This window comes from Mchenga conophoros, linkage group LG1, assembly GCF_057382185.1.
Source record: "Mchenga conophoros isolate Kocher_MC1m ecotype Shallow Benthic linkage group LG1, M_conophoros_male_GT1.1, whole genome shotgun sequence".
Lineage (NCBI taxonomy): Eukaryota > Metazoa > Chordata > Actinopteri > Cichliformes > Cichlidae > Mchenga > Mchenga conophoros.
The window spans coordinates 41135265-41150323 of NC_140526.1; the positions used below are offsets into that span (position 1 = coordinate 41135265).

The 15059-nt window shown below is 40.1% G+C and overlaps 1 protein-coding gene across 3 annotated transcripts in view; it reads right to left on the reverse strand.

Moving 5' to 3' along the window:
* Positions 1 to 15059, reverse strand: part of cemip (cell migration inducing hyaluronidase 1) — a 155570-nt gene that overhangs the window by 94316 nt on the left and 46195 nt on the right. For all 3 annotated transcript variants that reach the window (XM_085278589.1, XM_085278576.1, XM_085278582.1), the window contains exons 2-5: positions 9150 to 9335; positions 3886 to 4023; positions 1807 to 1945; positions 524 to 760 (exon numbers count right to left, since the gene is read on the reverse strand). In XM_085278589.1, the coding sequence (XP_085134715.1) occupies positions 524 to 760; positions 1807 to 1945; positions 3886 to 4023; positions 9150 to 9204 (569 nt within the window). In that variant the 5' untranslated portion in view covers positions 9205 to 9335. The remainder of the gene's footprint in view (positions 1 to 523; positions 761 to 1806; positions 1946 to 3885; positions 4024 to 9149; positions 9336 to 15059) is intronic.

Below are 15059 nucleotides of genomic sequence, written 5' to 3' on the forward strand. Positions count from 1 at the left end.
GAAAAAGAAACTCTGTTTCAGCCTTTCTGACTGCCAAAGTGCATTTCTGTGACAGGAATGGCAGTTGGTAAGACTTCACTCATGAAATGAGAATTTTTTGATGTTATGTTTTAGCATAAAATGTCCGTTGTAAATGACACTTTTGAAATAAATGTTACTAAAGAGTCATGATAAATGACCCTTTAGTAACAACTGACATTCACTGGTAACAATCTCTCTTCGAAAGAGGGCTGACACTAATATTGCTCAATAATATATTTATGTCACTTTACTGGACCTATTGACCTGATGGCTGAATAGATTTTATTATTAATGAAAGGATATTAAGCATGTCATTGATTTCTAAATGTAATATCCGTCTGTAAAACACCGTTAGATTTATTAAGAGCACATTTGTCTACTTCATTACAACCCTTCATTAGAAGCTTATGATCTGACAGTTACCAGATCATTACTTCTCTAATTAAGTCTCCAGATTTTACTGCAGCTCTGATGCAGCCCTTATGTTCAAGAGGAACTTCACCTGTCATCATGCAGCACCTCCCCTGTCTTGGGGTCGATTACGTGGATTATGATGCCTCGATTCCCCCAGCTTCTTTGGAACAGATAGTTGTTTTGACTGCTCTCTCTGGGATGGAGGGTCTTGTTGAGGAATGTCCAGGACAGCTTCCTTTCTCCGTGAATCTCCAGTGTCCCCCCACTCCCCACGCCAATGTACTTCCTCCCAAAGTAGCTGTGCTCCTCATCGCTGTCATCCAGTCTATGGACAAGAATGGAGAATGATAAATGTTTGGACAGTATGCCAGTTTTCAAGTGGCTTTGAGACACAGAGTGCACTTTAGTTAGCCTTGATGTCGGTTTATACAAACAAATTATTGCAGAATAATTATTAAGAGTTTGTTTTCTTTCTCTTCCAAGAATTAAAAAACCCAAAAATCTTTTATGTGTGTCAGTTTTGTTAGATAGTTGGTCTTAAGGAGAGACAGAAGAATCAAATAACAAGAGAGCACCAGTCCTGTACAACAGGCTGTGACTCGTGATTACTTTACCTAAAAATTAGTCTGTTTTATTAATCTAAATTAATTTTTAGAAAAAATTCCGTTAGAGTTTGTGTCTGATTAGGTGAAAACTATGCAGTCAAATTCATGAAACCTGATGAAGACAACAAAGATGGCATCAATTAATACTTTTTAATAACCATAACAGGTATTAAGTAAATGAGTAAATAGATCTTTTACTAACAGCAAAATGATAATAAATATTTTTCTTACTAATCACAAGTAGTCTAATATGATCATGTTTGTCATTAGTTTGTGTGCAACAACAAATTCACTATTTAATACGCTATCATCACTGATAACAAAAGACAACACATTGGGATATCGAACATATTTGTTTATTACTACCGTATGTTGAGGTCGTTCTCTGTTAAAAGTTTCATTACTGGTCTTATTCTTCTGCTGCCTCATTCTACCTTCCCGTCACAGTCACGTGGCGTCACACGAGCCTCAGTCAGTCCCCTGATGTGTGCGTCACAAGAATTCTCGGATGGGTCTCAGGACCAAGTCGCTCCATTTTAACCAAACCACAATCCTTTCTTTACCACTCAGTTTACTTTTAGTCTTGTGATTCACACTGCTACCTTCTTCCAAACAAGTATAATCACTGCTTTTTAAACACGGTGTATCCACCAATTAGTAAACGTGGTAAAAATCTTACACTTACTTTTTTTCTTAACAGTAAATACCTAATAACTCATTTTTAACAAATAGTGTTTTTATTCTGCTACGTTTTATAAACCCTCACCTTCCAAATAGCAAGATGGTGAGGTTGCCTTTATAAGGACAGTCTGGGCTTCCAATGTGCAGCTCCCCCTTGTTCCCAATCAGAATGTGTTTTGTCCGAAGCAGTATAGGCCGGTTGGTGTCAGCAATCACCAGCTTTCCTGTGGGGAAGAGAGGAGGGTGGGTGAGTGATGAAGCCTCCTGGCAGGTCTTTCATGCCCCTGTGCCCACAAACTCCTTCTGTCTTCCTACCATTTATGGCCCTGAATTCAGGCTTTCCACACAAACACATACATGGATGTAGCTTGACAGCTATCTCTTTTACTTTGTCTGTAGTTCAATGATTTCAGCTCAGTAGTAAATAAGCATTCAGTGATACATCCTGCATGTATTACTTCTCTCAGAACGACCGTAGCCCTTTGTTTACCACATTTCTGTCATTAATTAAAATGATTTCTTTTGCACAATATACTCTATATACTTTTCACTTTTTAATTAAATTCAGACCATCAAGCAATCCCACAGGGAACTGGGAAAAATGAAGAAGCTGCTAAGAAACTGCAACCATCAAATACCTGCAGAGTCAGGGACAATCAGCAACTACACTCTGCCAGTAATCAGATAACCTGCTGCAACAATCAGCTGGCCAACAGAAGAGAAACAAGCCACTGACATCAAGACAAGGAAGCTCCTTACTATGCATGGAGGGTTTCACCCCAAAGCCAGCACCCTGAGTCTGTACGCTAAACAGAAGAAAGGTGGCCAAGGACTAGTGGATGTCAGAACTGCTAGCGAAGATAAAAGAACAAAGATCTATGAGTAAATAAGGAAGATTAATAGTGTGCTTAGTGAATATCTCAGGTAGCAGAAACGCAAGCAAGAGAAGGAGCAAGAAGAGGAAGCATCATGGAAGGACAAGCCCCTGTAAGGCTTCTCATTTGTGACCCCTGCACAGGGGCGTAAGTTCCAGGGGGGTTAGGGGGGTTATGACCCCCCGAACCAATATAACCCCCCAATAAAACTATGAATTATCTTGCATAAATAGGCTGTTGATTTTCTTTACTCATTTCAGGTATTACCAGCAAAATAGTCGCATGTTTAATCATCTGGGAATTTACCCACAAAGTTACGCTGATGCCCCTGCGTATCAAAAACCCAGGCAGTAGGAGAGCATGCTTTCCACTGAGGAGCAGTAGAAGGCCAGCAGCAGCTTCTGGTTCAAGTTACTCTTCCTCAGGACATGGAGAAAGTGCAGCTGCTGTTGATCCTGCTGTTCTTTACCAGGGCAATGGTGTTGTGAACGAGATCAGCAGAGATGAGATCAGGTGTCCAGAAATCTGAAGGTGGAGACAGATTCCACCAGTTCCCCATTTATAATGAGAGGGGAGGGGACCAGTCCGTGCCTCCTGAAGTCCATTATAAGTTCTTTTGTTTGAAGGATATTCAGCTTCAGGCTATTTTTGGAGCAACAGCCAGACATGTTTTCCATCTCTGCCCAGTACACTGTCTCACCTCCATCAGAGATGAGCCCTACCATGGTGTTGTCATCAGCATACTTGACAATGACGTTAGTTGAGGTGGGCTGGTGAGCAGTCATCGATGTACAGGGTGTATAGTAGGGGGTTGAGAATGTGCTTGGACCAACTGGTAGAGTGGCAAAATTTGTTGAGCTCCTCTGAGACTGAAGCTGCAGGTTTGGGGGGTTCTGGTAAGGGCTACGAGTTCAGTGACTGTAAATCCCAGTGTAGCTGCAGCCTTAGTTAGACTGAAAGACTTTTCCTGGACCATTTCAAACACAGATAAGCTATGCCCCCCTACTCCTCACCAAAACACCTCACCTACTGCTCATATTACACAGTCCAAATGTTACTTTTCTCTGGTGGGTCTGTGTTGGGTTCAGCTAAATTCAAACCACAATCCCAAACCACTGCAACTATGGGACACCTTTTGTTATCTCTGAAGCATGTAAGAATCATGGTCTCTTTCTTCTTCCTTTCTCTTGCTAGTTTTCTTCCTATGCTGAAGCTTTTCTTCACCGGTCTCCTGAAATATCACTTCAGTTTAGAGAAAGATAAAGAGATGATAGATTTGTCCAGTTTACCTCCGCTGAGAATCTCAATAGAGTGGACAGTAGCTGAAGTTGTGAGAAGGACCGTGCTGTTATTACTGATCGTCACACGGTGGTCTTCACTGTGTCCTGGCATCCATGGTTGCAGTCCTGGCTCCTTATCTGGGCATACTGAATGACACAGAAAAAAACACCGTTAACTTTGATCAGCTCATCAGTCAATGAGATCAACATGTGTACATTTCACTCATGAAAAGATTTCAGAACAGTTGGTTCAGCATCATTTTTACATCCATGTTTAGGGACAAATATTGTACACTGTTATATACTGAATGTTTTTCAGTTACATTTTATAGACATCAAAAAATACAAACGTTTAAAATATACAGATGGCCAACAAAGCAGAGGAAAATGAAATATAGAGTTTCTTAGCACATCTTCAGTGCTCCCTAACATTGATTGTCCTTCTTTGGTGAAGCCCAGACTGACTTCCCTGCAGAAGTGATGATGCTAGTCACAGCTGTCAGAACAAATATTGCTGTGCCCTCACATATGTGGATCACAGACTTTCATTGATTACAGATAAATATCAAATCTGAGAACTTTGTTGATTGCACCTTGTTTTTTGTATCCAACTCTGAAGCTGTGGGATCATTTCACAGAAGGACTACAAAGCTGGTGATCTTTTTAACCGCTTTTTCACTGTTGGTCACTAAAAGCAGATTATTTCATGAAAAAAGTATTAAAAACTACACTACATTACCACAATCTTCATCCTCCTGTCTATGACTCACTACTCTATGTTGGTGCTTAAATGAAGGATGTCTCAGCTCCTAAAATTCACCAAGTGAAAGTGAAGTGAAAGATGGGGCTGCAGGTGGAGCTTCAACTGTAAATGCACAAGTGTATCTTTTAGGTGTTTTTACCTTCAGTGAGGCATGGCACACATATGGCTTTACAACACATGGTAAGAGAAGGACTTTAAACAGCTGATCCTTTTCATTCATGTTTTTTAAGTTACTTAAAATGATCAGGTTTTCTGCCCATCACTGTTTCAGTGTTCAAAAATAAATTCTTGTTCATAAGAAATATGTCTGTCATATTTCACAATGCTTTTCTTAATTAAATTTGTCTGTCCATGTGATAAAACCCACTGGAAGTCAAAAAAGAATGAAAAGGTTCTATACCAAAAGAGCCAAGCTAGGACAAGTTCTTAAAAATGCAATCAAACAGGACACCACTGTAAGTGGATTAAGAGACAGCCCCAGGTCAGTGCCTCAGTCTTACAGCCCTTGCACATTTTTATTGGCCTGCAAAAAAAACTTTTTTAATTTATATTTTTAAATATGAATGCAGTTATTATTATTGTATTTGTTACACTTTAAATCTGAAAAATAAAGACAATATGGTACAGCCTCCAATTTCTCAACAAGCCTGTCTTTTAAAGTGGCCTCTAACTATAAGCATTAAAAAATCCAGGTAAGTTGAAAAATCTTACCTGCTGTGGAGTTATTATGGAGTAAATTATTCATAGCCATGAAAATAATCTTTTGTAACAGGCTGCAAACCCAGCAACATTGCTGGAAATATAGACATTAACATTACTCATGTTTTATTACACAGCCACACGGGATTGATGTTAGAGTAACAATGATCAAGTTAGGCCCGTGTGGCCTCCTACACATTGTTTCCAAGCAGCTCCCTCTTCTAAAGACGCTCAGACACTGAGTATGTCCAGTAGGGCTGCACGATTAATCGTTAGAAAATCGCGATCTCGATTCATACTTATGTGCGATCTCATTTCCAAATGACAACGATTAAAAAAATAAAATAAAAAAAGACGACGATTGTAGCGCATTTTGATCCGGGACGTACTCTGCATGAAAACAAGCGCTCACTCTTCCTGCTCAACAAATGACGAGGGCGGAGCCTTATACCACGTGATACAGAAGCTGTGCCGTGTGATGCTAAAATTAGCAGGAAAAAACCACGGCGAGCACGTCAGCGATGACGAGAAAGTGACAGGAGAAAATCCGTCCCGGTCAACCACCCAAACATCAATAACGGGAACCTTACACAGCGCTTCCCTATACCCGTCGACCTCCCGCAGGCACAAAGACATTACGGAGGCTATCACTTATCACCTGACCACAGATATGGCTCCATCAACACTGCAAAACGAGGGATTTAGGAAAACGATCAACACCCTAGACAAACACTACACAGTGCCGTCCCGCAACTATTTTTCTATTGTTGCACTACCTGCTCTGTACACGCAGCGTCGAGCAACGGTGGAGACGGAATTTCAAGCAGTACAACATTTTGCTGCAACAACAAAACGTGAGACATTTGTTGTTTTTATGTTTATTTATTGTTTTTATGTTCAGTCTCAACTGTTACGAAGTTGATGTGCAGTTAATAAGTGCAATAAATATTTATACTGGAAAAGAAAATCGTGAGAGAATCGTGATCTCAATTCTAAGCCAAAAAATCGTGATTCTCATTTTATGCAAAATCGAACAGCCCTACTGTCCAGTAATGCGAATTCTTCTGAAGTACATCCTGTTGTGTACTATATGGGAGAAGGCCACTTTGGCATCAGCGTCCTCTACTACATGATATCTCATTGTCATTCACATTCTGAATCATTAAAGTCCATCTCCCATATATTTTTCAGGTCATACTGGTTATAAAACCGACTGCAAACAGCAATATTGGCAGTTGAATCCAGCTGCATTAAATGGTGAACCAGGACATAAGACTAAAATCATTCTTCATCAGTCATTCTTTGCCTGCCCACTAATTCATAGAAGAAAGAACAACTAAACTAAACTAAAAAAAATTCAGATTACTTCCAGTTATGCTCACGTATCATGATGTCACCAAATTCCTCAGAGTTCGAGCCGCTCATTGATATGCAGCACCATTACTAAGCCTCTAATAAAAAGTAGATCTGCATCAGATTGGAGAGCTCTTATGGTTGTGATGAGAAAGATTTTCTCCGTTTGCAGTCTGACTAAAGCTGCATTAAAAAAGAGCCATGAAGAAAGATGCAGATACGTGTGTTAAGTTTAAAGTGGAAGAACTTTTGTAATGCTTTAGGCACACACACACACACACACACACACACACACACACACACACACACACACACACACACACACAATGTTGGGTCAGGATTGTTTGTGACCTTGCTTGGCCCAATGCCTTTGAGATAAAGAATTCTACTTTCTCGTACAAAATCCAGGTAAACACAAGCCTGTAGTGTGTGTGTGTGTGTGTGTGTGTGTGTGTGTGTGTGTGTGTGTGTGTGTGTGTTTAGACGTCTTTGTGATACTTGTGGAGACCAACTGTCCCTTATGGGGACAAAACGCCCGTCTCATTGAGTTTGAAGACATTTTTGAGGCTCAAAATGTTGTTTTAATGTCAGGTTTAGGGTTCAGGCAAAGGGTCAGGGTTAGGCATTCTGTTCTGATGGGTAGGGTAAGCGGCTGGGGAAAGCATTATGTCAATTAGATGTCCTCACTAAGATATGAAAACGAGTGTGTGTATGTGTGTGTGAGAGAGAGATTGAATGTCTTTTCTTTCTGTCCACAGGCATGTACGCAGAGTGTATGCGCATGCATATGTCATACATGTGCATGCACTGTATTTTACTATGTGTGAGGAAGGGGTTGGTGGAAATCTTTGGTTATTTAATTCAGCGTCCCTAAATCATCCAATTTTGCTGCTCAGTTCAGTCAAGCCAAACAACAGCTCTCCTCTCACTGCCTCCCCCGTTCCTTCTCTCCCAGTCTGGGACATCAATCTGATGAAAAACATTAGCATCCATCAAACCTCTTTAGCTGTAAATCCACAAGTTGATAATAGTATTCTTGCAGGTGAACATCATAGATCACAGTGCTTCCTGCTGATTGATTTCACTACAGCCAGCACTTGTTATTTTATCTATGTTCTGCACATCTGTTATTTTTTCTTTAAGCATGTATTTACATCCATTAGTATGCCAAAGAGGGACGGTGTCTGATGAAATGTATGTTTTAGAAATGCTATTGTGTAGCTCACTTATATTACCACGTTACACAAAATGTTCATATTACCTGTCAGTGCCACAGAAAAAATGTCATTTCAAGTCAATTAAGAACATCATGATGATGAAGGAAGAAATTCTCTGGTTGCTTTTAGAGAAAGGGATGGATCAGCTGATAAAATGTTCCTACGCTGACCCTGAAGAGTGGGGAAAACACTGCACAGAACAGTGCAAGCATCAGTGTCAATATCCTTTATACTGATTAAGTCAGAACTATAAATAGCATGAAATGAAAGAGCTGGGGTGGAGATGAGGTGTAGCGAGTCCATGCTGACTGCAGCAGCTTCAATAGCATCCCCGAAATGGAATTTGTCAGTAGGTTATCACTCAGACAAGCTGATATGTCCAGATTACCGGTTGATTTGTGGCCTACCACAAATATGCTCAATTGTCATGAAAATAAAAGGAGAAATTAGGTTTTTCTGTTGATGTATTTCATTTGGGCACCGGAGAACTGCTGTAGTCCAACACATCTTTCTGGCTGTTACGGTCACAGTCGGGCAGACTCACGAGTAGAAAAGATTTGTCTTTAAATGAAAACAGCATGCAATTTCCAAATCCAGCTCAAAGAGAGCAACATTAGTATTCTGTCAGCGGCAGAGCGGCTGGTCTTCTTTCCACCTTGTCAGTCTATGTGTGTATGCAGGGAGGTGTTCATGGCAATATGTGGTCCTGGGGACATTAGCCCACAGACCACTATGTAAGATCCACTGTAGTCCAAAAGCCAAAAGGCCGGGAAGATTCAACAACATAGCAGAAAAAGCATGAAAGCAGGAACTGGGGTGGAAATGGGTTGCAGAGGCAGCACTAACACCATATTCTAACTCATTTCATAATAGTTTTCATGTCTGCTTCGACATGAAAATTATTGTGACTGTGACATCTCAGACTCGGTTAGCATGTTAAAGTTCATGACAGTGCAATTAGACTGAGCAAATATGGCTTGGTTAGAAAAGTCGTCAAGTGATAAAAACCTCTTTTTAAAAAAAAGAACATGGCAGCACATCTTAGGTTTCAAAGGTTATATCAGAATATACCAAACGACTTCTGAAACATGTTCAATTAAATTTGTGTGAAAACATTCTTACCCTATACAAAAAACACATGCCTATGCAAATTTACCATAAGTTTCATGAAACGTGCACTTCCCACTGTGGGTAAGTACATACACACACACTCAGACACAGAGTAAATTGGCTTTTCTTACCTGCGTGGATGGTCGGGAGCAGCAGAGCTGCCAGGAACACGACGCACGTCTTCATCTCTCTCAGCCTGCCGCTGACCAACTTTGCACCTGAGGCTTTCAAAGGCTGCGGCAGACCTCCCAGTGGGCTTCAGAGGTGGTTTCAGAGTACCAAGTGCCAAGTTCACAGAGGGAGGCCACCAAAAGCACCTACAATATCACATTGAAATGCAAAGGGATCAGTCAGACATGTACAAATAGACAAAGATTGAATGAACAAACCTGTAATGGAACATCACATGCTATCCACATTTCAGGATAGCTTTGTCATACACTTTATTTAGCATTTCAGAACATTAGATTTTTTTTTTACTATGTCTTACAGGCTTATGTAACTTCATATAGCTCTGTTAACGATATACTGGATAGTTTTGTAAAGTAGAAATAAATCACATTCACTGTTGCTGCTATTTTTCCTTCAGTTTTCATAACTGACTGCAGCAGCCACTGTCTCACACTATGCTATACTTTAAATCCAGCTCTCTTTGATCAGTGCATTTCCATTGTTGCCCAACTCAACACTAGACGCTCTGTGCGCATTCACTTGCTCATTTTTACAAACACTTTGGTAGAAAAGGTTCTACACTGTGAATAAAAAATACTGTTCGTTTTCTTAGGAAATGTTTGGACAGACACAGACAGCACAAGTGAACTGTGGGAGGATCTGCCATTTTGCCATCAGATTTACGGTGGCGTTCCCAGGTGTCCTAAAAGTGGTACCAGCATCCACAGTCTCCCCATCCATAAAGAAGCCAAGCTGGAAGCAGTGACTGAGGTTGTTACTGACCACAGCTGCTGCACAGGGATACAACCGCATCCTAAAAATATGCTGCAACATTTTGCATTTTCAATTACTTATTTAATATCTGTGCAATGTTCACTGCAGATTAATTAATGGAAAGTGTGTTCTGTTTTTGAAAAAAAGTCACTTAATGACAAAACACAGTATCCTGATGCTTTGATTAGATTTAATTAGTTCATGCTGCCATGTGGGAAATGCAGCAAGATGCTGTGAGCATAAAAGAGTGCTATAATAATTAATCATCATTTATTTTATCTTATAATTAGCTTGCTGTTTGTCTATGGGGGACACAGTTAGTGTGACTTTCTCAGTGCAGTCAGCTATGGTACACTGGCCGACGATGAGCTCTGAATCACTGTTCACAACAATGCTAACTTAATGAACTATGGACTCAGTCTGTTTGCTAGACTTCATTTTGTTAATGCTACTTATTTCCTTCCCCTTTTTTCAAATATACTTTATCAGTGTCCAGTATGAATGAAAGATTGTGAAAATGCTCTGCCATTCGTCTTGGCTGTATTCATGTGTGCGCTCACAGCAAACATTTCTCCCAGGTTTCCTCCCCTGCGTATTAGTGTAATATGTTTATCTTGTCTGGCAGCAAATAATTAATGATGAGGCGGTTGCAACAAAAGGAAAATAAAAGATTGTTTTTCTTTCTTGCGAGGAGCCCATTTAAGCAAATATGAGGTTTGTGGATGTCATAGTTGAACAACAAAATTTCCATGTGGAAATCACTGTTTATTTAATCTGGCCTCTAATCTTGCTGTGGATACAAGTGGCAGAAATGAGCTTTTTCCGAAGGGTGGCTGGCTTTCTCTTTAGAGGTAAGGTACCGGTACTGATTTTCAAGTATAAGGGTAATGTGCAGAACTGCATCAGCTACAAAGGGATACAACTGAGGAGCCCTACTGTTATGCTATGGGAAAGACTTGCTGAAGCTAGGTTAAGAAGAGAGGTGTTGATCTGTGAGCAGCGGTTCCGCTTCGTGCCAGAACAGATGCAATGTTTTCTTTGGGAAATACATTTGCTGTCAGTTTGTCTAACCTACGGGACTGTTTCGTTTCCTAGTGACATCACTGCACAGTTTTATTTTTAGAAATGAAAGTCTTGTCTCCATATTAACCGAATCGTCTCAAAATCTTTTGTTGTAAATGTAAGTCATACGTAACTCAAATCTAAGTTTTCACTTGTTGAAAAGATAAGCATGGAAAAATCACATCAGAATGTTTTTTTTATTCCACTAAAAAGACAGCACTACCTGAATCTGAATGCACAAAAGATTCTTCCATTTGCAGCTGAGGGTATAGTATATTTGGGAAACATTATCATCAGCAGTGCAATACCACACAAGAACAACAATAATAATAACATCATAAGTAAGAACAGATGTGTTATACCATCATAAATTGTGCAAGTTGTCAAATCCAATGCGATGCATTATAGTAAAGTTGCTTGGTGGATAAGGGGATTTACAGAAGTAAATCAAAACCAGTTGTTTAAAATAATGATTTAGTGCATAAGTGAGACCCTGTATGTGCAGCAGTTTTTAAACTGCATTTATTATTGTGACTGTGCAATCTAAATACTCCTCGAGGAGCTGGACTGATGCACACTTAAGACGGTGTAGAAGTTCATATAAATGAGCTTGCAGAGCTGTTCAGATTACCCTTTAGTTTGTGTTCTCGTTGATGCATTGAGTGTGAGTGCCTCATGAGTGAGTTCACATGCTGTCTTCTCTAAGGACTAAAAGGCTCCTGACTTGGCAGTGAAAACAGGTTCAGTGCATGTGTTTCTGTTAGTAGTACTCTAGAATCAAACGGGGGGTCTGAAAAAGCTCCAGTACCATGATAAGACAAAAAAAAACAAGTAAATCCCATAGACTCTCATGTTAATATGCATGTTTACAGCCTAGGTCAAAAACAGTTTCAACTTCCCATGGGAGCTGATTTTTCTCATAACTCACCCCTCTGGATACCAGTAAGGCTTAAAGTTAGGGCCATGATCACTTAGATTGGGGTTACTTAGCAAATTCCCATCTCATTCAAATTTTGTAACTTCTGGTTTTAAAGAACCAATACGGTAACTGCCAAATGGTTAGTGAGGATTGAAAATGTGGAGAACAGAACCTGATGGGTGGGTGAAATAGAAAGAGGTATGTAAATCAATCTTCTACATACAGTCCATGCTTTAACTTGAGCCTTACAAGCTACTCTTCTAAGTACAGGACATGCTACTTGATTCAAATTATGAGGTGTGGAATCTTACATTAGTTATTATCAGTCATTTAAACCTAACGGTATTCTCACAAAAATATCAAATAGAACCAATTAAAATCCAGCCCAATGCTAAGGCCAAAATGAACAGCTGTGGTCTGTATGGATAAGAGGCTTTCAAATACAATAGAGCTGCCTTTGTATTACCTAGCCCAAGAGATATGAAAAACTCTGAAAACTGTGATTTAAATTTCTACCTCCACTTTATCAAAATGAAAACCTTATGATAGTAAGCGGTCAGTAACCACTGACAAAAGTGAACTTCTCAGCTGCAACTCTAGCACATCTGATATAACAGATGGCCATTTGGATGCAAAGGTACAGCATTTTTGTCAGCTTTTAAGTAATGTATGTTCTATTTGTATGCATCTTTTAGCAAACAATATTGTACACAACACACTGTACACTATTGTCATTTATACCAAAGGGTCTACAAAGAACAACTTAGAACAGTGTTCTGACACTTTCATTTAATTAATAATTACCGTATTTTCTGCACTATAAGGTGCACTTAAAATCGACAGTGTGCCTCATAATCCGGTATGAATTCTGGTTGTGCTTAGTGACCTCGAACCAATTTTATGTGGCACACGGCGCTCAAAAATTTGTTTTGTTACCACTAAATTTAGCTACGAAGCCCCACCGCTTGATGGATTGTCGGAGCATTACGGTTACTGTAGTCAGGAGCCTTGCGGACTCGGAGTAATCTGGGTCGAAAACTCCGTCAGCTTCAGGTCCCAAAGTCAAACAAACACTGCGGCATCACTGAGAGTTAAAAACTGTCTAAATTCTTTCATCTTTAATAAAATGATCAGCGTTGCTGCTTTACCAGGTATAACAATTAAGTTTAACATCCAGGCATCCATGAAAACAGGATTTATTAAATTTAATGGAGTTAGAAGTTAACAGGAAGTTAGCTCGCTAGTTTCCACCTAAGCATGATATAGCATGTTCTGACTGAGAGATTTATGAAAGAATTCAAACGTACAGCTCTGTTATCACTTCCAACATAAATGAAGACAGAAAACTAAACAGCAGTGACGTTTGTAGGGTTACTGAAGTTGGGCTAGCTGCTATATAATGATGTGCTACGTGGTGGCTAGCGACACAGCTATGTTAGCATAACATAAACAGTGAAGCTGGAGGATGAACGCTAACTTTTTTCCACTTAATGAAAGTTAATGTGAGGGTTCCTGATGGTTAGAGACAAATGCATGGCAGGATGCTGTAAATGGACCAAACTTCAGTCAGGAGAACAACTGAGATAATCCATCCACAATACGAGGATGGAGCAACCGAGCCGAATTCAACATTAATGAATCAATGGTGCGGAAGTGAAGAAAGCAAGAAGAATGAGTTGAGTAAAGTTTGACTTATCTGATTGTTTAGTTTTGCTTAATGCGCCTTATACAGCGGGGAAAATAAGTATTTGACACATCAGCATTTTTATCAGTAAGGGGATTTCCAAGTGGACCATTGACACAACATTTCCACCAGATGTTGCCATCAAGCCAAATATTGACGTCATACAAACAAATCAGAACATATAAGTATACAAGTTAAACCACAATAAATAAAGTGAAATGACACAGGGAATAAGTATTGAATACATGGAGATAACAAGGGGCAAAATGACATAGAAAGCCAGGAGATCACCTGAAATCTGTCAGTATTGATAGAGAAATCCTGTCCCCTATCAGTACTAATTGATATCAGCTGCTTTAGTCCTAATTGATGGCCTATAAAGGCTCCTCATTACCCAGAAGGCACACAGGAAAGACTTCATGATGGGTAAAAGCAAAGAACTCTCTCAAGATCTTCGTAATCTTATCGTTGAAAAGCATTTTGATGGGAATGGTTATAGGTGCATTTCCAGAATGCTGAATGTTCCTGTGAGCACTGTGGGGGCCATTATCCGGAAATGGAAAGTGCATCAGTTCACCATAAACCTGCCACGATCAGGTGCTCCACGCAAGATCCCTGTCCGAGGAGTCCAAAGAATAATCAGGAGGGTTCTCCAAGAGCCAAGAACCACTCGGACAGAACTTCAGGAAGACCTTGCATCAGCAGGTACTGTTGTTTCAAAGAAAACTATAAGCAATGCACTGAACCGCCATGGCATCCATGCACGCTCACCACGCAAGACTCCATTGCTGAACAAAAAGCATGTCAAGGCTCGGTTAAAATTTGCGCAACAGCATTTGGAGAAGCCTGTGGATTATTGGACGACTATAGTATGGTCAGATGAAAGCAAAATTGAACTTTTTGGCAGTCATTCTACACACCATGTTTGGAGAAGAAATGGCACTGCTCACCACCCCAAGAACACCATACCAACAGTCAAGTTTGGGGGTGGAAGCATCATGGTTTGGGGCTGCTTTTCAGCAAGGGGTACTGGCAGACTTCATATTATTGAAGGCAGGATGAATGGAGAGATGTACCGGGACATTCTGGATAAAAATCTGCTGCCATCTACCAGGAAGCTAAAAATGAAAAGAGGGTGGACATTTCAGCAAGACAATGATCCCAAACACAAGGCCAAGGAAACAATGAAGTGGTTTCAAAGAAAGAAAATCAAGTTGCTTGAATGGCCCAGTCAATCACCTGACCTAAATCCCATAGAAAATCTATGGAGAGAACTGAAGATTAAAGTTCATAAAAGAGGCCCAAGGAACCTTCAAGATTTAAAGACCGTTTGTGTGGAAGAATGGGCCAGAATCACTCCTGAGCAATGCAGACGACTGGTCTATCCATACAAGAGGCGTCTAGAAGCTGTAATCACCAACAAAGGCTTTT